The 25,876-nt window shown below is 54.2% G+C and overlaps 2 protein-coding genes across 2 annotated transcripts in view; both read right to left on the reverse strand.

The window, feature by feature from the left end:
* LOC144600723 (gamma-aminobutyric acid receptor subunit beta-4-like) overlaps nt 1-23,929 on the reverse strand; it is a 59,390-nt gene extending 35,461 nt beyond the window's left edge. Inside the window, exon 1 of the mRNA XM_078412645.1 lies at nt 23,862-23,929. Coding sequence (XP_078268771.1) covers nt 23,862-23,909 — 48 coding nt within the window. The 5' untranslated portion in view covers nt 23,910-23,929. The remainder of the gene's footprint in view (nt 1-23,861) is intronic.
* Nucleotides 23,930-25,150: 1,221 nt separating this feature from the next.
* LOC144600305 (gamma-aminobutyric acid receptor subunit alpha-3-like) overlaps nt 25,151-25,876 on the reverse strand; it is a 22,676-nt gene continuing 21,950 nt past the window's right edge. Inside the window, 1 exon segment of the mRNA XM_078411873.1 lies at nt 25,151-25,155. Coding sequence (XP_078267999.1) covers nt 25,151-25,155 — 5 coding nt within the window.

Below are 25,876 nucleotides of genomic sequence, written 5' to 3' on the forward strand. Positions count from 1 at the left end.
TTGGAGGGTAGCTAATGTTATCCCACTTTTTAAGAAAGGAGGGAGAGAGAAAACAGGAAATTATAGACCAGTTAGTCTGACATCAGTGGTGGGGAAGATGCTGGAGTCAATTATAAAAGGCGAAATTGCTGAGCATTTGGATAGCAGTAACAGGATCGTTCCGAGTCAGCATGGATTTACGAAGGGGAAATCATGCTTGACTAATCTTCTGGAATTTTTTGAGGATGTAACTAGGAAAATTGACAGGGGAGAGTCAGTGGATGTGGTGTACCTTGACTTTCAGAAAGCCTTCGACAAGGTCCCACATAGATTAGTGGGCAAAATTAGAGCACATGGTATTGGGGGTAGGGTACTGACATGGATAGAAAATTGGTTGGCAGACAGAAAGCAAAGAGTGGGGATAAATGGGTCCCTTTCAGAATGGCAGGCAGTGACTAGTGGGGTACCGCAAGGCTCGGTGCTGGGACCCCAGCTATTTACAATATACATGAATGACTTGGATGAAGGGATTACAGTAGGCAGTGAAGAAAGCCAATGGAATGTTGGCCTTCATAACAAGAGGAGTTGAGTATAGGAGCAGAGAGGTCCTTCTGCAGTTGTACAGGGCCCTGGTGAGACCGCACCTGGAGTACTGTGTGCAGTTTTGGTCTCCAAAATTGAGGAAGGATATTCTTGCTATTGAGGGCGTGCAGCGTAGGTTCACTAGGTTAATTCCCGGAATGGTGGGACTGTTGTATGTTGAAAGGCTGGAGTAATTAGGCTTGTATACACTGGAATTTAGAAGGATGAGGGGGGATCTTATCGAAACATATAAGATTATTAAGGGGTTGGACACGTTAGAGGCAGGAAACGTGTTCCCAATGTTGGGGGAGTCCAGAACAAGGGGCCACAGTTTAAGAATAAGGGGTAGGCCATTTAGAACGGAGATGAGGAAAAACTTTTTCAGTCAGAGTGTTGTGAATCTGTGGAATTCTCTGCCTCAGAAGGCAGTGGAGGCCAATTCTCTGAATGCATTCGAGAGAGCTAGATAGAGCTCTTAAGGATAGCGGAGTCAGGGGGTATGGGGAGAAGGCAGGAACGGGGTACTGATCGAGAATGATCAGCCAAGATCACATTGAATGGTGGTGCTGGCTCGAAGCGCCGAATGGCCTCCTCCTGCACCTATTGTCTATTGTCTATCTATGGAGAGAAGGAATGGGTCACGTTTCGGGTCGAGACCCTTATTCAGGCATATCCTGACATGGTTTCAGAAGTTCTCTCCAGAATCTCTAGTCTCAGTCCCCCACTATGCAGAGTATGCTTCTACCACTCCACAAGATAGATTTCAGCTCCCAAACAAACTCTCGGATTAGATACTTAGGAGAAGAACATAAAACAGGACAGGCCCTTCGGCCCTCAATATCCGTGCTGAACATGATGCCAGGTGAAACAAATCTGTCCCGGCAAGTGAGCCCATGCCTACCTACCCCTGTACATCTAACAGCCCCTAAAGCAATCACACGATATTTGCCTCCACCACTACCCCTGGCACGGGTTCCCAGCCCCCCCACACTCTGGGTAAAACAAAACGTCTCCACACATCTTTAAACCCTGCCTCTAACATCTTGAAGCTATGCTTTAAAAAGGTTCTGAATCTCTACCTTATCTATGCCTCTCATTTTATACACTTTTATCAGGTCTTCCCCCAACGTCTTACATTCCAGCGAAATCATCCAAGTTTGTCCAAACTCTCCTTGTAGCCAATACCCTTGAATCCAAAAATTCATCTTTGAACACAAAGTGCGACATTGTGCCATATTTACGCTGATTCTGAAATGTAGATGTACCGACTGAGAATCAGCCAACGACAACACGGCTGTTTACTGCTCCTGATCCAAGGGGAAATATTTAACACAACATCTGCCAGGTCTCCCCATCCTAAGACATTGCAGCATTTCAATGATACAAGACTCCTGGGTTAAATACCAAGATTCATGCTTTGCTGATCAGGTCTATCCAGGAATTGTGCATAATTTAACATAGTACCAGTTTATGGTTCTGTCTCATCGGCTGCACTGATCTCTGCTTCAACATCGTTTGCAATTCCAGTACCAAGGAAAGGTTTGGGATCCATATGAGTATAGCGAGCCTAACATCTGTTACTGGAGAGGGTTCTGAGGCATAAGATAGACAGGGGTTGATTAAGGATAGTCAGCATAGTTTTGTATGTGGGAGATTATGTCTAAGGAACCTGATTGAGTTTTTTGAAGATGTAACCAAAGAGATTGATGAGGGCAAAGCCAAAGACATTGTCTATATAGACCAACAAAGCATTTTAGTTTAGTTTAGTTTAGAGATACAGCGCAGAAACAGGCCCTTCGGCCCACCGGGTCCGTGCCGACCAGCGCTCCCCACACATTAACACTATCCTACACCCACTAGGGACAATTTTTACATTTACCAAGCCAATTAACCTACAAACCTGCACGTCTTTGGAGTGTCAGTTGGTAAGGTTCTGCTCAGGAATATAAGATCGCATGGGATCCAGGGAGAAGTTGGGTAGTCTAGGACTTTGTTCCTGGGAGCACAGCAACAGACCCTTTGGCACATCTTGTCCACACCGACTAAAATGCCCCATCTAAGTTAGTCCGATCTCCCCTAAGTTAGTCCTATACTCCTACAAACCTTTCATATCCATCTACCTGTCCAAGTGTTTTTAAATGCTGTTATTCTACCTGCTTCAAATACCTTCTCTGGCAGCTCGTTCTATACATCCACCACCCTCTTAGTGGAAAAGGTTGCCTCAGGTTTCAACTAAATCATGCCCCACTCAACTTAAATCTAGGTAGTCTGCTTCTCCCATGGATAAAAGATGTGGTCCATTCACTATATCTATTTCCCTCCTGATTGTATACCCCTCAGCCTCCTGTGCTCCAAGGAATAAAGGGCAGGCAGGTGAGGGCAGGTGGGTACGGGTAGGTGCAGATGGGTGAGCGTTGCAGCAGGTGGGTGCAGGTGAGGGCGCAGGTGGGTGCGGGAGGGGCAGGTGGGTGCGGATGGGTGAGCGTAGCAGCAGGTGGGTGCAGGTGGGTGCGGGTAGGTGCAGGTGGGTGCAGGTGAGGGCAGGTGAGGCCAGGTGGCCAGGCAGATGGATGCAGGTGGGTGCGGGTAGGTACAGGTGAGGGCAGGTGGGTGCGGGTAGGTGCAGGTGGGTGCGGGTGGTGCAGGTGGGTGCGGGTGGGTGCGGGTGGGTGCGGGTAGGTACAGGTGAGGGCAGGTGGGTGCGGGAGGTGCGGGTAGGTGCGGGAGGTGTGGGTGGGTGCGGGTGGGTGGGTGCGGGTAGGTACAGGTGAGAGCAGGTGGGTGTGGGTGGGTGCGGGTGGGTGCAGGTGGGTGCGGGTAGGTGGGTGCGGGTAGGTGGGTGCGGGTGGGTGCGGGAGGTGTGGGTGGGTGCGGGAGGTTTGGGTGGGTGCGGGTGGGTGCGGGTGGGTGCGGGAGGTGAGGGTGGGTGCGGGTGGGTGCGGGTGGGTGCGGGTAGGTACAGGTGAGGCCAGGTGGGTGCGGGTGGGTGCGGGTGGGTGCGGGTGGGTGCGGGTGGGTGCGGGTGGGTGCGGGTGGGTGCGGGTGGGTGTGGGTGGGTGTGGGTGGGTGCGGGTAGGTGGGTGCGGGAGGTGCGGGTGGGTGCGGGTGGGTGCGGGTAGGTACAGGTGAGGCCAGGTGGGTGCAGGTGGGTGCGGGTGGGTGCGGGTGGGTGCAGGTGGGTGCGGGATGGGCAGGTGGGTGCGTGTGGGTGCGGGTAGGTACAGGTGAGGCCAGGTGGGTGCGGGAGGGTGCGGGTGGGTGCGGGATGGGCAGGTGGGTGCGGGTGGGTACAGGTGAGTGCGGGTGGGTGCAGGTGGGTGCGGGTGGGTGAGCGTAGCGGCAGGTGGGTGAAGGTGGGTGCAAGTGAAGCCAGGTGGGTGCAGGCTGGCATGGATGGGTGTGGGTGAGCGAGGGGAGTGGGTGAGGGCAGGTGGGTGAGCGAGGGGAGTGGGTGCAGTTGGGGAGTGGGTGCAGGTGGGTGCGTTGGAGGGTGTGTGGGAGAGTGAGCAGGAGGGTGAGTTGATGGTGTGGAAATTATTTGGAAAATTTCTGAGATTTATTTCCACTCAGAAAAACAACGATTGGTTAAAGCTAGTCAGCAAGAACCCTCTTTCACTGTAATAACATTCTGTGAGTTTTGTTGATGAAGGTGTATAGTGGACGTTGTCTACATGGGCCTTGTCTACATGGGCCTTGTCGACATGGGCCTTGTCTACATGGGCCTTGTCTACATGGGCCTTGTCTACATGGGCCTTGTCTACATGGGCCTTGTCTACATGGGCCTTGTCTACATGGGCCTTGTCTACATGGGCCTTGTCTACATGGGCCTTGTCTACATGGGCCTTGTCTACATGGATGTTGTCTACATGGGCCTTGTCTACATGGATGTTGTCTAGACGGATGTTGTCTAGACGATGTTGTCTAGACGGATGTTGTCTACATGGATGTTGTCTACACGGATGTTGTCTACATGGATGTTGTCTACACGGATGTTGTCTACACGGACGTTGTCTACACGAACGTTGTCTACATGGATGTTGTCTACATGGATGTTGTCTACACGGATGTTGTCTAGACAGATGTTGTCTACATGGATGTTGTCTACACGGATGTTGTCTAGACAGATGTTGTCTACATGGATGTTGTCTACATGGATGTTGTCTACATGGATGTTGTCTACATGGATGTTGTCTACATGGATGTTGTCTACATGGATGTTGTCTACATGGATGTTGTCTACATGGACGTTGTCTACACGGATGTTGGTCAGGCCATTCACAGGTCCCCATGGTGGCTGCTCCAGAAGGTTACAGCTCATGGGGTCCGAGCAAGGTGGCCAATTGGTTGTTAATTGAAGGCAGCGTTTAGTGTTGGAGTCTGCAGTGTGGGACCTGACGCAGACAGTGTGGGACCTGACGGCAGACAGTGTGGGACCTGACGGCAGACAGTGTGGGACCTGACGGCAGACAGTGTGGGACCTGACGGCAGACAGTGTGGGACCTGAAGACAGACAGTGTGGGACCTGACAGCAGACAGTGTGGGACCTGAATGCAGACAGTGTGAGACCTGACGGCAGACAGTGTGGGACCTGAATGCAGACAGTGTGGGACCTGACGGCAGACAGTGTGGGGCCTGACGGCAGACAGTGTGGGGCCTGACGGCAGACAGTGTGAGACCTGACGGCAGACAGTGTGGGACCTGACTGCAGACAGTGTGGGACCTGACGGCAGACAGTGTGGGACCTGACTGCAGTGTGGGACCTGACGGCAGACAGTGTGGGACCTGACGGCAGACAGTGTGGGGCCTGACGGCAGACAGTGTGGGACCTGACGGCAGACAGTGTGGGACCTGACGGCAGACAGTGTGGGACCTGACGATCAGTGTGGGACCTGACGGCAGACAGTGTGGGACCTGACGGCAGACAGTGTGGGACCTGACGGCAGACAGTGTGGGGCCTGACGGTAGTGTGGGACCTGACGGCAGACAGTGTGGGACCTGACTGCAGTGTGGGACCTGACGGCAGACAGTGTGGGACCTGACTGCAGTGTGGGACCTGACTGCAGTGTGGGGCCTGACGGCAGACAGTGTGGGACCTGACTGCAGTGTGGGACCTGACTGCAGTGTGGGACCTGAAGGCAGACAGTGTGGGACCTGACTGCAGTGTGGGGCCTGACGGCAGACAGTGTGGGACCTGACGGCAGACAGTGTGGGACCTGACGGCAGACAGTGTGGGACCTGACGGCAGACAGTGTGGGACCTGACTGCAGACAGTGTGGGACCTGACGGCAGACAGTGTGGGACTTGACTGCAGACAGTGTGGGACCTGACGGCAGACAGTGTGGGACCTGACTGCAGACAGTGTGGGACCTGACACCTACAGTGTGGGTAAACGTGATGGACATGAACAATCTGAATGTGCGTGCAATGTAGGAGGTGTGAGCAGGTGACGTTTCTGGTACAGGAACGATGGGTCAAGAATGGTGGGCATAGAAAAGGCCGTGAAATGTAATGCTGACGATTGTAAAGCAATGCACTTGGGAAGAACAAGCAGGCACACAGTTAGAGGCAGAGCACTGGGAATGTTGGTGAGCAGAGGGATGTGGCAGTATGATAAGGGGGTGAAGGAGGTATATTGTGTGCCTATCCTCATCGACTGCCACAGACTGTAAGACCAGGGACCTGGTGAAACAATGATTAGTCCACACTGTGTAGCTACAGGTTGTTGTGCCACAGAGGCAGATTCATGCAGTGATACCTTGTGGGAACAGGCTGGGATTCTTTGAAGATGTAAATAATGGGACAGACAAAGGAGAGTCAGTCGATGTTGTTTTACTGAGATTTTCAGAAAGCCTTTGATAAGGTGCCACATGTGAGGCTGCTTAGGAAGATGAGAGCCCACGGTATTAAAGGGCAGATGCTAGAGTGGATAGCAGGCTGGCTGGATGGCAGAAGGCAGAGTGGCAGTGAAGGGTTCTGGTTGGCTGCCAGTGACTAATGGACTCGGTGCTGGGGCCGCTGTTCTTCACGTTGTATATTAATGATTTGGACGAGGGGATTGAAAGCTTTGTGGCCAAGTTTGCGGAAGATACAAATACGTGGAAGGGCAGGTAGTGTAGAGAAAGCAGGGACTCTGCAGAAGGACTTGGACAGGTTGGGAGAGAAGTGGCAGATGGAATATAGTGTAACAAAGTGTGGAGTTGTGCATTTTGGTCGTAGGAATAAAGGCACAGACTATTTTCTAAATGGGGAGAGAATCCAGAAATCGGAGGTGCAAAGTGCAGGATTCCCAAACAGTTAATTGCTTATTAGATTATTTAGCCTGGAATTTATTTTGTCCTGTGAAAGAGATCTATTCCTTCCCCTCTATTAAAGGCGGGGATGAGTTATTAATCTTGTGTTACAAGTGGAAATGTATTATTGATCCTGTATTACCAGGGTGATGTGTTATTTGACTGGCACTACATCAGGGACATGTTTTATTTAGCTGCTGCTGTAGAGGGTGAATCTGGTTCCACTTTGTGTTACGAGGGGGGGGGGGTTAAAGGTGGGAATAAACTACTTCCTGGGATTACAGGAGGTGCCTCGTGCCCACTGACCATGTACCATGTGGGATTGCCATGGAGACTGAGAGTGTGTGTAATGTGATCACATTCTCAGTTACATGTACGGTGGCAGTGGGGAGTCTTTGATGAGCCTGTGGTTGTGCGTTACAGGTGGGAATGTGTTCTACATCATGTACAGATCATGGATTATTCACTGAGTGCTGCAATGGGAAATGTGGCATTTAGTCAGGATGGGAGCCTTATGTAACATAGAAACATAGAAAATAGGTGCAGGAGTAGGCCATTCGGCCCTTCGAGCCTGCACCGCCATTCAATATGATCATGGCTGATCATCCAGCTCAGTAACCTGTACCTGCCTTCTCTCCATACCCCCTGATCACTTTAGCCACAAGGGCCACATCTAACTCCCTCTTAAATATAGCCAATGAACTGGCCTCAACTACCTTCTGTGGCAGAGAATTCCACAGACTCACCACTCTCTGTGTGAAGAAATGTTTTCTCATCTCGGTCCTAAAAGACTTCCCCCTTATCCTTAAGCTGTGACCCCTGGTTCTGGACTCCCCCAACATCGGGAACAATCTTCCCGCATCTAGCCTCTCCAACCCCTTAAGAATTTTATATGTTTCTATAAGATCCCCCCTCAGTCTTCTAAATTCCAGCGAGTACAAGCCCAGTCTATCCAGTCTTTCCTCATATGTAAGTCCCGCCATCCCAGGGATCAATCTGGTGAACCTTCGCTGTACTCCCTCTAAGGCAAGAACGTCTTTCCTCAGGTTAGGAGACCAAAACTGCACACAATACTCCAGGTGCGGTCTCACCAAGGCCCTGTACAACTGCAGCAGAACCTCCCTGCTCCTAAACTCAAATCCTCTTGCTATGAATGCCAACATACCATTCGCTTTCTTCACTGCCTGCTGCACCTGCATGCTTGCTTTCAATGACTGGTGCACCATGACATCCAGGTAACGTTGCATCTCCCCTTCTCCCAATCGGTCATCATTCAGGTAATACTCTGCTTTCCTGTTCTTGCCGCCAAAGTGGATAACCTGTAGGGACATACGGATTGGCCAGGTAGTCTAGAACCCTCGGATTGGTTTACGGGTCACGTGGTGCGGGAGCGCGAGGTATTTGAGTGCCTGACTCGGTTAACCGGGTCTCGAGGCCCAGCGGCAGTCGGGGGAGCGGCCGGGAGAGCGACACATCGGCCGCTATTTCGCAGTCAGCCCGCCAAGAGAGGGCTGCGGCGCCTGTTTATTGGTCGCGGGCTCGAGCAACAGGGCCGAATAGGCGTGGCTGGTGTTTCTTCCATCGGCGTTGGGGCGGTGAAGCCCGAAGCTGCAGAGCCCCGTGTTCGTTTCCGGGAAATGCCTGGGCCGATCGAATGTAGAGGCAGTCTCGATTGGCCGTAACTGCCGCCTCTACGCGACGGACCAAGATACCGGGATCGTCTTTCTAGTGGATACGGGAGCGGTCGTGAGTATTGTGCCCCCCTATGACTGCGAAGTTCAAGCGGGGGGGAAGGGCCCGCCCCTAATTGCAGTGAACGGTAGCCCCATCCGTACTTACGATAAAAAGGCTATGTCCCTGTCCTTCGAGTCCAGGACCTACCGTTGGGATTTCATCGTTGCGGATGTGGGCCATGCCATTTTGGGTGCAGATTTCCTATGGGCGTTTTCTTTGGTCGCAGACGTCCATGGGAGGGGCCTGCAACCCTCGGCTGGCGTACGGCCCCGAGGTACTGGGCCGGAAGCTCCTACAAGCACCGCCCCACCCAGCCCAGCGATCCAGGCCATTACCACGGCTCTCGGTCAGTTCGATGCGGTCCTAGCCGACTTCCCGCAGCTCCTCGTCCAGCGTTTCGATGCACCTTCCGAGAAGCACGGGGTCGTTCATTTCATCCCGACCGAGGGGCCGCCGGTTTTTGCCCGGGCACAGCGCCTCCCACCCGACAAGCTGGCCATGGCTCGAGAGGAGTTCCTAAACTTAGAGAGGCTGGGAATTATTCGGCCTTCGAGTAGTCCGTGGGCCTCCCCCTTGCATATGGTTTCCAAAACGTCTGGGGGGTGGAGACCATGTGGGGATTTCTGACGACTTAACGCGGCAACACGGCCGGACCGCTACCCAATCCCTCACATTCAGGACTTCTCAGCTAGCCTGGAGGGGGCTACAATTTTTTCAAAAATCGATTTAGTGGGGGGATATCATCAGATCCCGGTCCACCCGCCGGACATTCCAAAAACGGCTACCATTACTCCGTTCGGGTTGTTTGAGTGGTTGCGCGAATGCCTTTCGGCCTTAAAAACGCAGCTCAGGCATTCCAGCGTCTGATGGACCGGGTGGGTCGAGGGTTGCCGTTTGTGTTTATTTACCTTGATGATATTTTGATTGCCAGCCGTTCGGTCCAGGAGCACTTGGTCCACCTCCGCACGGTGTTCCAGAGGCTGCAAGACCACGGCCTGATTCTCCATCCAGACAAATGCCAATTCGGCCTGTCAGCGGTGGATTTTTTGGGTCACCGGGTTACTCCGGCCGGAGCCACTCCTTTGCCAGCTAAAGTGGACGCGGTCCGCTCCTTCCCACGCCCGACTACCATCAAGGGCTTGCAGGAATTCGTGGGCATGGTGAACTTTTATCACCGGTTCGTGCCTGCAGCAGCTCGGGTTATGCGCCCCCTTTTTCAATGCCTCGCGGGTAACCCCGCTGAGTTGGTATGGTCCTCAGCTGCAGAGACGGCTTTTGTCGCGGTCAAACAGGCCCTCGCCAACGCCACCATGCTGGTGCACCCGCGCTCCTCCGCCCCCACGGCGCTGACGGTGGACGCCTCAGACGTGGCGGTGGGTGGGGTTTTGGAGCAGCAGGTCGAAGGTCAATGGCAGCCCCTGGCGTTTTTCAGCCGGCAGCTCTCGCGAGCCGAGCTCAAGTATAGTGCGTTTGATAGGGAGCTCCTGGCCCTTTATTTAGCAGTCCGCCACTTCCGTTATTTTTTAGAAGGCCGTTCTTTCGTGGCCTACACGGATCACAAACCTCTGACATTTGCTTTTGCTAAGGTTTCTGATCCGTGGTCGGCTCGCCAGCAGCGGCACCTAACCCTGATTTCGGAGTTTACGACCGATGTCCGTCATATTGCGGGTAGGCTGAATGCCGTTGCTGATGCCCTGTCCCGGCCGGCCATTCCCTCCGTAGCCGTGGTGGGTAAACAGGTGGATTTCCAGGAGCTAGCGGAGGCTCAGCGCCTAGAAGGGACTGCCGCGGTGTACGCCTCCACAACCTCGGGACTGCGTTTAGAGCAGGTGGCGTGTGGCCCCACAGGTACCAAGTTGTGGTGTGACGTTTCCCTTTCACGCCCTCGCCCGGTGGTGCCGGCTGCCCCGCGGCGTAACGTTTTTGAGGCCATTCATGGCCTGGCACATCCGTCCATCAGGGCGACTTCAGCCATGGTGGCCGACCGGTTTGTCTGGCACGGCCTGCGGAAGCAGGTGGCAGCCTGGGCACGGGCCTGTATTCCGTGCCAGACCTCCAAAGTTCATCGCCATGTCCAGCCCCCATACCAGAGTTTCAAGGTTCCCCCAGTCCGTTTTTTCCACATCCATGTGGATTTGGTGGGTCCATTGCCCTATTCCAGGGGTTCTAGGGGTTATACTCATCTGCTGACGGTGGTTGATCGGTTCACTCGTTGGCCGGAGGTGCTCCCTTTGTCGGACACCTCGGCGGCCTCCTGTGCACGGGCCCTGGCGTTGCATTGGGTGGCCCGTTTCGGCGTACCGGCTATCATCACCACAGATCGGGGTGCCCAGTTGACCTCCTCCCTCTGGGCCGCGCTGGCACAGTTGTATGGGTCTCGCTTACAGCAGACCACCGCCTACCATCCCCAGTCCATCGGGATGGTGGAGCGTTTCCATCGGCAGCTTAAGGCGTCCCTCTGTGCCCGACTGACCGGCCACGATTGGGCTGACCAGCTGCCTTGGGTCCTCCTCGGCATTCGTACGGCCCCAAAGGCCGAGCTGGGCACATCCTCGGCCGAGCTGGTCTACGGTTCGCCCCTGCGGGTACCAGGTGACATCCTCCCTTCTGCCCCTGCCTTGCCGCCGTCCGTCACGTCGGTGTTGGGTTCCCTCCGGGCACAGGTGGGTTCTCTGGCTCCAGTCCCGACCTCCAGTCACGGAAGCACAGCGGTCCACGTCCCGTCGGACTTGCGGGGCTGTGATTTCGTGTTCCTGCGGAAAGATTCCCACCGCCCCCCTCTTCGGCCGGTTTATCAGCGCCCGTTCCAGGTGCTGAAAAGAGGGGCTGTCACTTTCACCTTGCAGGTGGGTAATCGCCAGGAGCTCATTTCGGTATCCCGGCTCAAGCCTGCCCATTTGGACCAGGACCTCCCCGTGTTGGTGGCTCAGCCTCCGCGCCGGGGCCAGCCTGTGGCCGCTCCACTGGTCCCGCCAGCGGCGCCCTGTTTGCCACCTCTCGGCCCCCCGCCGCCTATGGTTGGGCCCGGGCCACGCAATGCCGAGCAAGTGCCCCCCGTCACCCGCACCCTCCGCTCCAGTGGACCCCCCATCGCCTCCAGCGGCGGCGTCCACCCTGCCTCCTGTCACGCTGGGGGTATTGGTTTCCCCCCTCCGTACACGTTCCGGGCGGGAGGTCCGGGCGCCCGTGATGTATGGTGTCGAGGGTTCTGGGGGGGGGTCATGTAGGGACATACGGATTGGCCAGGTAGTCTAGAACCCTCAGATTGGTTTACGGGTCACGTGGTGCGGGAGCGCGAGGTATTTGAGTGTCTGGCGCCAAACTAGAGTTAGAGATTAGATTAGCGAGCGAAGTTAGTGTTAGTCCAAGAGTAAGTATGTTGCGTTTGTCACGGGTTTTATCGACAATAAAGTCTTTGGATAATATCGCTCGTTTGGACTCACTACAAACCTCACATTTATCCACATTATATTGCATCTGCCATGCATTTGCCCACTCTCCTAATCTATCCAAGTCACTCTGAAGCCTCCTAGCATCCTCCTCGCAGCTAACACTGCCACCCAGCTTCGTGTCATCTGCAAACTTAGAGATGTTGCATTCAATTCCCTCGTCCAAATCATTAATATACACTGTAAATAACTGGGGTCCCAGCACTGAGCCTTGCGGTACCCCACTAGTCACTGCCTGCCATTCCGAAAAGGACCCGTTTATTCCTACTCTTTGCTTCCTGTCCGCCAACCAATTTTCTATCCACCTCAACACTGAACCCTCAATACCGTGTGCTTTAAGTTTGTACACCAATCTCCTATGTGGGACCTTGTCGAAGGCCTTCTGAAAGTCCAGATATAACACATCGACTGGTTCTCCCTTATCCACTCTACTAGTTACATCCTCGAAAAATTCTATAAGATTCGTCAGACATGATTTGCCTTTGGTAAATCCATGCTGACTTTGTCCGATGATTTCACCACTTTCCAAACGTGATGCTATCACATCTTTAATAACTGACTCTAGCATTTTCCCCACTACCGATGTTAGGCTAACTGGTCTATAATTCCCCGTTTTCTCTCTCCCTCCCTTTTTAAAAAGTGGGGTTACATTAGCTACCCTCCAGTCCTCAGGAACTACTCCAGAATCTAAAGAGTTTTGAAAAATTATCACTAATGCATCCACTATTTCTGAGGCTATTTCCTTAAGCACTCTGGGATGCAGCCTATCTGGCCCTGGGGATTTATCTGCCTTTAATCCATTTAATTTACCTAACACCACTTCCCGACTAACCTGGATTTCCCCTCAGTTCCTCCATCTCATTAGACCCCCGGTCCCCTGCTATTTCCGGCAGACGGTTTATGTCTTCCTTAGTGAAGACAGAACCAAAGTATTTGTTCAATTGGTCTGCCATCTCCTTGTTCCCTATGATCAATTCACCTGTTTCCGACTGCAAGGGACCTACATTTGTCTTAACTAATCTTTTTCTCTTGACATATCTATAAAAGCTTTTGCAGTCAGTTTTTATGTTCCTTGCCAGTTTTCCCTCATAATCTATTTTCCCTTTCCTAATTAAGCCCTTTGTCCTCCTCTGCTGGACTCTGAATTTCTCCCTCTGGTATGCTACTTTTTCTGGCTAATCTGTATGCTTCATCTTTTGTTTTAATACTATCCTTGATTTCCCTTGTTAGCCACGGATGCACTACCTTTCCTGGTTTGTTCTTTTGCCAAACTGGGATGAACACTTGTTGTAGTTCATCCATGCGACCTTTAAATGCCTTCCATTGCATGTCCACCGTCAACCCTTTCAGCATCAATCGCCAGTCTATCTTGGACAATTCACGCCTCATACCCTCAAAGTTACCTTTCTTTAAGTTCAGAACACTTGTTTCAGTATCGACTTTGTCACTCTCCATCCTAATGAAGAACTCTACCATATTATGATCACTCTTGCCCAAGGGGCCTCGCACAACAAGACTGCTCACTAACCCTTCCTCATTACTCAATACCCAGTCTAGAATGGCCTGTTCTCTCGTTGGTTCCTCGACATGTTGGTTTAGAAAACCATCTCTCAAACATTCCAAGAAATCCTCTTCCTCAGCACCCCTGCCAGTTTGGTTCACCCAATCTATATGTAGATTGAAGTCACCCATTATAACTGCTGCACCTTTAGTGCATGCATTTCTAATTTCCTGCTTGATGCCATCCCCAACCTCACTACTGCTGTTAGGTGGCCTGTACACAACTCCACTAGCGTTTTCTGCCCCTTAGTGTTTCGTAGCTCTACCCATATCGATTCCACTTCCTCCAAGCTAATGTCCTTCCTTTCCACTGCTTTAATCTCCTCTCTAACCAGTAACGCTACCCCACCTCCTTTTCCTTTCTGTCTATCCAGCCTGAATATAGAATATCCCTGGATGTTGAGCTCCCAGCCTTGGTCACCCTGGAGCCATGTCTCCGTAATCCCAACTATATCATAATCATTAATAACTATCTCCACATTTAATTCATCCACCTTATTACGTATACTCCTTGCATTGAGACACAAAGCCTTCAGGCTTGTTTTTACAACTCTCTTACCCCTTATACAATTATGGCCCTTTTTGATTTTTGCCCTGGATTTGTCTGCCTGCCACTTTTACTTTTCACCTTGCTACCTGTTGCTTCTACCCTCATTTTACACCCCTCTGTCTCTCTGCTCCTGCTCCCATCCCCCTGCCACATTAGTTTAAATCCTCCCCGACAGCACTAGCACAGTGAAACATTACGCCCCTGAATTCCAAGTAAAGATGATGTTATTTATGTTGAATTACAAGAGAGGGATTGTTTGAGAAGAGGATGTGTTACTTGGGGAGGGATGTGTTATATATCATGGACCATCCTGTACTGGGTGTACCTGTCCTTAGCCTTCAGAGATAGAGCAGAAGGCCCTTCGGCCCACTGAGTCCGTGCCGATCAGCACACTAACATTATCCTACACACCTGGGACAATTTACAAATCCAATTAACCTACAAACCTGCACGTCTTTGTGTGCGGGAGGAACCCGGAGCGCCCGGAGAAAACCCACGCAGTCACGGGGAGAACGTGCAAACTCCGTACAGACAGCTCCCGTGGTCGGGATCGAACCCGGGTCTCTGGCGCCATGAGGCAGCAGCTCTACCCGCTGCACCACCTCACTGCGCTGTTACCGTGACAACCACAGGCTCATCAAGGGCTCCACACTGCCATTGTACATGTAGCTGAGAACGTGATCACATCACACACGCTAACGCACGCCTCCTTGTCAGCGCGGCTCACACACAGTGCTGTCCAGTCAGCCAGCGGTTCCAGTGCAGATCGCCCACTTCACCAGGACCAGGTCCATCCGCCATCCGGCCACCCAACCATTGTCCTTGGTGAAGCCTGGAGTGTGTTCCTCTCCACACCCGAGCATCAGGTGGTCCAGGACTCTGTGGTCCACTAGGTCATCGTGCATCCAGACCCTTGCCCTGCCCACTGCCCTGCCCACTGCCCTGCCCACCGCCCACTGCCCTGCCCACTGCCCTGCCCACTGCCCTGCCCACTGCCCTGCCCACTGCCCTGCCCACTGCCCTGCCCACTGCCCTGCCCACCGCCCACTGCCCTGCCCACTGCCCACTGCCCCGCCCACTGCCCCGCCCACTGCCCTGCCCATCACCCTGCCCACTGCCCACTGCCCTGCCCACTGCCCACTGCCCACCGCCCTGCCACTGCATTGCCCACTGCCCTGCCCACTGCCCACTGCCCACTGCCCACCGCCCTGCCACTGCATTGCCCACTGCCCTGCCCACTGCCCTGCCCACTGCCCACCGCCCTGCCACTGCCCACTGCCCTGCCCACTGCCCTGCCCACTGCCCTGCCCACTGCCCACTGCCCTGCCCACTGCCCACTGCCCACCGCCCTGCCACTGCATTGCCCACTGCCCACTGCCCTGCCCACTGCCCACTGCCCTGCCCACTGCCCAATGCCCTGCCCACCGCCCCACCCACTGCCCTACCCACCTCTGTGCCACTGCCCACTACCCTGCCCACTGCCCACTGCCCATCACCGTGCCCACTGCCCTGCCCACTGCCCACCACCCTGCCCTGCCCACCGCCCTGCCCACTGCCCACTGCCCTGCCCACTGCCCACTGCCCTGCCCACCACCCTGCCCACCACCCTGCCCACCACCCTGCCCACCGCCCTGCCCACTGCCCTGCCCACTGCCCTGCCCACTGCCCTGCCCACTGCCCACCACCCTGCCCTGCCCTGCCTACTGCCCACTGCCCAGCCTACTGCCCACTGCCCTGGCCACTGCCCTGCCCGCCGCCCTCCCCACCTCTGTGCCACTGCCCGGCCCACTGCTCTGGCCAAGACTGGCCCAAGGTGCCCACGAGAGCCTGCTGTCGGCACCACTGCTCACCACTGCTCACCACCGCTCACCACTGCTCACCACCGCTCACGACCGTTCCCCGCCATTCACCATCACCAGCAAAGCGTTCCCCACACTGTGCGGCCGACACCAATGCCCAGACACTGCACAGCACGATCCCAGAGACAGAGGCTGGGTTTCTGCACCAAACATCCCAGCTAATCCGCCACTGGGAGGCACGTCACCTGATGTAACGGCAAAGAGTTAGATTTAGCTCAGGGCGAACGGGATCAAGGGGTGTGGAAAGAAGGTACTGATTGTGGATGATCAGCCATGATCACAATGAATGGCAGTGCTGGCTCGAGGGGCCGAATGGCCTCCTCCTGCATCTATTTTCCATGATTCTATGTTTCAAAGTAAGATATCAGATGCTGAAAATCTGAAACCCAAACGGAAGGTGCTGGAAATGTTCAGCGGGTCAGGCAGCATCTGTAGGGAGAGTCACAGACCAAAACTGCACACAGTACTCCAGGTGCGGTCTCACCAGGGCCCTGTACAACTGCAGAAGGACCTCTTTGCTCCTATACTCAACTCTCCTCGTTATGAAGGCCAACATTCCATTAGCTTTCTTCACTGCCTGCTGTACTTGCACACTTACCTTCACTGCCTGCTGTACTTGCACACTTACCTTCACTGCCTGCTGTACTTGCACACTTACCTTCAGTGACTGATGTACAAGGTCACCCAGGTCTCGCTGCACTTCCCCTTTACCTAATCTGACACCATTGAGATAATAATCTGCCTCCTTGTTTTTGCCGCCAAAGTGGATAAACTCACAGTTATCCACATTGTACGGCATGTGCCATGCATCCGCCCACTCACACAACCTGCCCAAGTCACCCTGCAACCTCCTAACATCCTCTTCGCAGTTCACACTGCCACCCAGCTTTGTGTCATTTGTAGTGTTACTTCTAATTCCATCATCCAAATCATTAATATATACTAGACCGTGGACACCTTGGGCCATTCCTCGTGGAGGGGGGACAGGGACACTGGGACACTGGGACACTGGGACAGGGACACTGGGACAGGGACAGGGACACTGGGACAGGGACACTGGGACACTGGGACAGGGACACTGGGACAGGGACACTGGGACACTGGGACAGGGACACTGGAACAGGGACACTGGGACACTGGGACAGGGACAGGGACACTGGGACACTGGGACAGGGCCACTGGGACAGGGACACTGGGACAGGGCCACTGGGACAGGGACAGGGCCACTGGGACTGGGACAGGGACAGGGACACTGGGACACTGGGACAGGGACACTGGGACACTGGGACACTGGGACAGGGACACTGGGACACTGGGACACTGGGACAGGGACAGGGCCACTGGGACAGGGACACTGGGACACTGGGACAGGGACACTGGGACACTGGGACAGGGACAGGGCCACTGGGACAGGGACACTGGGACAGGGACAGGGACAGGGACAGGGACAGGGACAGGGACAGGGACAGGGACAGGGACAGGGACAGGGACAGGGACAGGGACACTGGGACACTGGGACACTGGGACAGGGACAGGGACAGGGCCACTGGGACAGGGACAGGGACAGGGACACTGGGACAGGGACACTGGGACACTGGGACACTGGGACAGGGACAGGGACAGGGCCACTGGGACAGGGACAGGGACACTGGGACAGGGCCACTGGGACAGGGACAGGGACAGGGACAGGGACACTGGGACACTGGGACAGGGACAGGGCCACTGGGACAGGGACAGGGACACTGGGACAGGGACACTGGGACACTGGGACAGGGACAGGGACAGGGCCACTGGGACAGGGACAGGGACACTGGGACAGGGACACTGGGACAGGGCCACTGGGACAGGGACAGGGACACTGGGACAGGGCCACTGGGACAGGGAAGGGGAGAGGATGTGATTGAGTGAGCCCTGCACCCAAAGCCTCTCCTGTATTATTGCACCCTCAACCCCCCCTCCTCCCCCCACTGACCCACTCCATCCCCTTTCATCTGAAAGGGACCCATTTATCCCCACTCTTTGCTTTCTGTCTGTCAACCAATTTTCTATCCATGTCAGTACCCTACCCCCAATACCATGTGCTCTAATTTTGCCCACTAATCTCCCATGTGGAACCTTGTCGAAGGCTTTCTGAAAGTCAAGGTACACCACATCCACCGGCTCTCCCCTGTCAATCTTCCTTGTTACATCCTCAAAGAATTCCAGAAGATTAGTCAAGCATGATTTCCCCTCGACGTCCTACTTCTCAGTCTTCTTCCTAACTCTCTAAACTCACGTTGCAGTATCTCCTTCCTCTTCCTCCCGACATCGTTCGTGCCCACATGCCCAACTACTTCCGGTTGATCACCTTCCCTCGCTAGGATGTTCTGAAGCCGCCCCGTGATGCCTTGAACCCTGGCACCAGGGAGGCAACAGACCATCCTCGAGTCCCGCCTGTCGCCATAGAATCTACTGTCCGTACCTCGGGCAATGGAGTCTCCCACTACTATGGCTCTTCCTGACTTCGGTCTCCCCGGTCGAGTTTCCTTGCCTGGGTTAGATCTGCCAACACGTCCGCCGCACGGACTGGAAGCGTCTTCTGCCCCAACAGCTCCCAAGAGGGTGTACCTATTTGCAATAGGCACAGCCACCGGGGTCTCCTGTAGTCCACGTTCGCTCCCCCCTGAAACGGTCTTCCACCTCCGCTCGACCTGGACCCTTGGTGTGACAGTAGGTTCTGTCCAGGAAACTCTCGCATTCCTGGATGACCCTGAGGTCATTCAGCTGCTTCTCCAACTCCACCATCCAAGGACGTACACGCCACTGGAGATAAATGGGTCTGTTGTGGATAGGGTGAGCAATTTCAAATACTTGGGAGTCCGCATCTCAGAGGATCTGACGTGGGCAACGCACATTGCCGCACTGGTGGGTAAGGCTAAGCAGCGCCTTTACCACCTTAGACAACTGAGGAAATTCAGAGTGTCGCTGAGGATCCTCCATTGCTTCTACTCTGGGGCTGTAGAGAGCATCCTGTCCGGCAACATTACAGTCTGGTTTGGGAACAGCTCTGCCCAGGACAGGATGGCCCTGCAGAGAATAGTGCGTTCGGCAGAACGCACCATGGGAACTACACTCGTCCCCCTGCAGGACCTATACATCAGGAGGTGCAGATCCAGAGCAAGCAAGATCATGAGGGACCCCTGCCACCCCAGTAACGGACTGTTCCAGATGCTACGGTCAGGCAAACGCCTCCGCTGTCACGCTGTGAAAACGGAGAGGATGAGACGGAGCTTCTTCCCACAGGCCATCAGGACTGGCAACTTTGATAACCCCAGAGACTACATTTTTGTCGACACTTTTTGTGCTATGTTTAGTAACTTATTAACTTTATTTATATGCTGTAACTGTAATTATTTTTGTGCACAACCCGCAGGCATTGCCACTTTCATTTCACTGCACATCGAGTATGTGTATGTGACAAATAAATTTGACTTGACTTGACTTGACCACACGTCCAGTCAGGAGCCGCACCTGGACACAGTTCTTGCAGGTGTAGCTCCCAGAAGCTCCAGCGGTCCCCACCTGCCCACATCCTGCAGGAAACACACTGCACCAACTTGTCTGCCATTATTGTCCAAAAAGAAAATCAGGCTCGTAAACAAGTGTAACCTCCTCGCCAAAGTCTCGCACTTTACACACAGGGTCCTTCCTTCCTTCCACACGGCTGCACCCCTTATTGACTGACTGCTAGCGACCCTTTGACCCTTAGCGACCCTTAGCGACCCTTATTGACTGACTGCTAGCGACCCTTTGACCCTTAGCGACCCTTAGCGACCCTTATTGACTGACTGCTAGCGACCCTTTGGCCCTTTGACCCTTAGCGACCCTTATTGACTGACTGCTAGCGACCCTTTGGTCCTTTGACCCTTAGCGACCCTTATTGACTGACTGCTAGCGACCCTTTGACCCTTTGACCCTTAGCGACCCTTATTGACTGACTGCTAGCGACCCTTTGGCGCTCCTTTGAAACTGCCTTTCTACCAGTGATTAACACTCACTTACTTTGCTCGCTTTCAGTCCTTGTTCCTTCTTTCCCGACCTTTTCCTGACCGACAGCTCCCAAGAGGGTGTACCCGTTTGCAATAGGCACAGGCACCGGGGTCTCCTGTAGTCCACGTTCACTCCCCCTTGAAACAGTCTTCCACCTTCGCTGGACCTGGACCCTTGGCGTCCTGTTACATTCACCCCTCAACCTCCTCCCTTCCAGTGAGAATAAACTCAAAGTAATGGCCAGGATTGAGTGGATGTTTCCACTGGTGGGAGAGTTTACACCAGAAGATTTAGACATCCCTTTAGAAAGTAGTCGAGGAGGAATCTCTTTACAGAGGGCGGTGAATCTGTGGAAATCATTGCCACAGACAGTCATTGGTGTTTTTAAGGTGTAGATTGACAGATGCCTGATTAGTGAAGGGGTTACGGGGAGAAGGCAGGAGAATGGAGTTGAGAGGGAAAGATAGATCAGTCATGATTGAATGGCAGAGTAGACTCGATGGGCCGAATGGCCTAATTCTGCTCCGATGACTTATGAACTGCAACATGACGTCTCAATTGTACTCAGTGCCTTGACTATGAAGGCAAACAACATCTTCACTCCCCTGTCCCCGTGCCAGCACTTTCAGGGAGCAAAGATCTCTCTGTACATCAACACTCCCATGGCCTCTGCCATTCAGATATGTCCAGTTAATATTTGACACTGTACACCCACCCACCATACACCCACCCACCGTACACCCACCCACTGTACACCCACCCACCGTACACCCACCCACCGTACACCCACCCACTGTACACCCACGCACTGTACACCCACCCACTGTACACCCACCCAGCATACACCCACGCACTGTACACCCACCCACTGTACACCCACCCACTGTACACCCACCCACCATACACCCACCCACCGTACACCCACCCACCGTACACCCACCCACCGTACACCCACGCACTGTACACCCACACACTGTACACCCACCCACCATACACCCACCCACCGTACACCCACCCACTGTACACCCACCCACTGTACACCCACGCACTGTACACCCACCCACTGTACACCCACCCACCATACACCCACGCACTGTACACCCACCCACTGTACACCCACCCACTGTACACCCACCCACTGTACACCCACCCACTGTACACCCACCCACTGTACACCCACCCACTGTACACCCACCCACTGTACACCCACCCACTGTACACCCACTGTACACCCACCCACTGTACACCCACTCACTGTACACCCACCCACTGTACACCCACCCACCGTACACCCACCCACTGTACACCCACCCACTGTACACCCACCCACCGTACACCCACCCACTGTACACCCACCCACCGTACACCCACGCACTGTACACCCACCCACTGTACACCCACGCACTGTACACCCACGCACTGTACACCCACCCACCATACACCCACCCACTGTACACCCACCCACTGTACACCCACCCACTGTACACCCACCCATGGTACACCCACGCACTGTACACCCACCCACTGTACACCCACCCACTGTACACCCACCCACTGTACACCCACCCACCGTACACCCACCCACCATACACCCACCCACTGTACACCCACGCACTGTACACCCACCCACCATACACCCACCCACTGTACACCCACGCACTGTACACCCACCCACTGTACACCCACCCACAGTACACCCACCCACCATACACCCACGCACCGTACACCCACGCCCTGTACACCCACACACTGTACACCCACCCACTGTACACCCACCCACTGTACACCCACGCACTGTACACCCACCCACTGTACACCCACGCACTGTACACCCACCCACCATACACCCACCCACCGTACACCCACGCACTGTACACCCACCACCATACACCCACCCACTGTACACCCACCCACTGTACACCCACCCACTGTACACCCACCCACTGTACACCCACCCACTGTACACCCACGCACTGTACACCCACCCACTGTACACCCACCCACCATACACCCACCCACTGTACACCCACCCACTGTACACCCACCCACCGTACACCCACCCACCGTACACCCACGCACTGTACACCCACCCACCATACACCCACGCACTGTACACCTACGCATTGTACACCCACCCACTGTACACCCACCCACTGTACACCCACCCACTGTACACCCACCCACTGTACACCCACCATACACCCACCCACTGTACACCCACCATACACCCACCCACTGTACACCCACCCACTGTACACCCACCCACTGTACACCCACGCACTGTACACCCACCCACTGTACACGCACTGTACACCCACCCACTGTACACCCACCCACTGTACACCCACCCACTGTACACCCACGCACTGTACACCCACCCACTGTACACCCACGCACTGTACACCCACCCACCATACACCCACCCACCAGACACCCACGCACTGTACACCCACCACCATACACCCACCCACTGTACACCCACCCACTGTACACCCACCCACTGTACACCCACCCACTGTACACCCACGCACTGTACACCCACCCACTGTACACCCACCCACCATACACCCACGCACTGTACACCCACCCACCGTACACCCACCCACCATACACCCACCCACCGTACACCCACGCACTGTACACCCACCCACCATACACCCACCCACTGTACACCTACGCATTGTACACCCACCCACTATACACCCACCCACTGTACACCCACCCACTGTACACCCTCCCACTGTACACCCACCATACACCCACCCACCATACACCTACGCACTGTACACCCACCCACTGTACACCCACCCACTGTACACCCACCCACTGTACACCCACCCACTGTACACCCACCATACACCCACCCACTGTACACCCACCATACACCCACCCACTGTACACCCACCCACTGTACACCCACCCACTGTACACCCACGCACTGTACACCCACCCACTGTACACCCACTGTACACCCACCCACTGTACACCCACCCACTGTACACCCACCCACTGTACACCCACGCACTGTACACCCACCCACTGTACACCCACGCACTGTACACCCACCCACCATACACCCACCCACCGTACACCCACGCACTGTACACCCACCACCATACACCCACCCACTGTACACCCACCCACTGTACACCCACCCACTGTACACCCACCCACTGTACACCCACGCACTGTACACCCACCCACTGTACACCCACCCACCATACACCCACGCACTGTACACCCACCCACCGTACACCCACCCACCATACACCCACCCACCGTACACCCACGCACTGTACACCCACCCACCATACACCCACCCACCGTACACCTACGCATTGTACACCCACCCACTGTACACCCACCCACTGTACACCCACCCACTGTACACCCACCATACACCCACCCACCATACACCCACGCACTGTACACCCACCCACCGTACACCCACCCACCATACACCCACCCACCATACACCCACGCACTGTACACCCACCCACTGTACACCCACCCACCATACACCCACGCACTGTACACCCACCCACCATACACCCACGCACTGTACACCCACGCACTGTACACCCACCCACCATACACCCACGCACTGTACACCCACGCACTGTACACCGCTTTCCAAGTGAACATAAATCCTGCCCCCCTGCTATCCTGGGGGCTCGGTGCTTCTGCCTTGAGTACGGTACCCATCTTCAGTCTTGAGTGGTATTCTCTTGTTCCAGTCAGGACTTCATCTACACCTCATGACCCTAACCTGGGGCCACACTGAATTTACATCGGCATTTTGGTCACAAAATAAAATCCTTCAACTCACCATGTTAACTTCCGAGATCATGTCAATGCTGGCAATGTGTATGCTCATCCCCACTGTAACCGGGGACCCTGGTGAGGAAAGATGATGAGTGTTAATCATGTTCTGTTTACCCGATCACAGCCCCAGAACACCTGATGAACAGTTCTCTCTAAATAACTCCGCTAAAGCTGGGCATGAGATGGGGCATCTCTCTCTCTGTACATGAGATGGGGAACACTGTACATGAGATGGGGCATCTGTCCCACACTGTACATGAGATGGGGCATCTCTCTCTCTGTACATGCGATGGGGAACACTGTACATGAGATGGGGCATCTCTCTCTCTGTACATGAGATGGGGAACACTGTACATGAGATGGGGCATCTGTCCCACACTGTACATGAGATGGGGCATCTCTCTCTCTGTACATGAGATGGGGAACACTGTACATGAGATGGGGCATCTGTCCCACACTGTACATGAGATGGGGCATCTCTCTCTCTGTACATGTGATGGGGAACACTGTACATGAGATGGGGCTTCTCTCTCTCTGTACATGAGATGGGGAACACTGTACATGAGATGGGGCATCTCTCTCACACTGTACATGAGATGGGGAACACTGTACATGAGATGGGGAACACTGTACATGCGATGGGGCATCTCTCTCACACTGTACATGAGATGGGGAACACTGTACATGAGATGGGGAACACTGTACATGCGATGGGGAACACTGTACATGAGATGGGGAACACTGTACATGCGATGGGGAACACTGTACATGCGATGGGGAACACTGTACATGCGATGGGGAACACTGTACATGCGATGGGGAACACTGTACATGAGATGGGGAACACTGTACATGAGATGGGGAACACTGTACATGCGATGGGGAACACTGTACATGAGATGGGGAACACTGTACATGCGATGGGGAACACTGTACATGCGATGGGGAACACTGTACATGAGATGGGGAACACTGTACATGCGATGGGGAACACTGTACATGCGATGGGGAACACTGTACATGCGATGGGGAACACTGTACATGCGATGGGGAACACTGTACATGCGATGGGGAACACTGTACATGCGATGGGGAACACTGTACATGCGATGGGCCTTGCCCCTCTCCCTCCCCGCAAAGTTCCAATGTTATAAAATATCCCAGAAAGTCAAAATGATTAAATTAATGACAGATACAAATTTACAGTCTGGTTAATGAGAAGATTAGCGTAATAAAGGTCTGATGGACAAACGGAGGATTCTGTGACATTGAACAGTTGCGTTCACACCAGCATTAGTCTGGAACACAGAACAAAAGGAGATGGACACAGAGTGCTGGAGTAACTCAGCGGGTCAGGCAGCATCTGTGGAGAATGTGGATAGGTGACGTTTCACAGAGTGCTGGAGTAACTCAGTGGGTCAGGCAGCATCTGTGGAGAATGTGGATAGGTGACGTTTCACAGAGTGCTGGAGTAACTCAGCGGGTCAGGCAGCATCTGTGGAGAACATGGATAGGTGACGTTTCACAGAGTGCTGGAGTAACTCAGTGGGTCAGGCAGCATCTGTGGAGAACATGGATAGGTGACGTTTCACAGAGTGCTGGAGTAACTCAGTGGGTCAGGCAGCATCTGTGGAGAATGTGGATAGGTGACGTTTCACAGAGTGCTGGAGTAACTCAGCGGGTCAGGCAGCATCTGTGGAGAACATGGATAGGTGACGTTCTTCAGACTTGGTCGTCAGACTTCAGACGTCTGAAGAAGTGACTCAACCCAAAACGTCACCTATTCTTTTTCTCCAGAGAGGCTGCCTGACCTGTCGAGTTACTTCAGCTTTTTTGTATCTATCTTCAGTGTAAACTAGCACCTCCTATACAAAGGAGCTATCCAGCCATAAACTGGATCCACAACCTGACCAAGTATTTGTCCACCTGATCATGGATGCCTATTGCTGGCCATCCATAACATGGTCTCAATACAGCAAGCTCTGTCTGGAAGGTTTCTGTGCAGCCACTGAAGATTTT

Source organism: Rhinoraja longicauda, chromosome 15 (genome assembly GCF_053455715.1).
Source record: "Rhinoraja longicauda isolate Sanriku21f chromosome 15, sRhiLon1.1, whole genome shotgun sequence".
NCBI classification, from domain to species: Eukaryota; Metazoa; Chordata; class Chondrichthyes; order Rajiformes; family Arhynchobatidae; genus Rhinoraja; species Rhinoraja longicauda.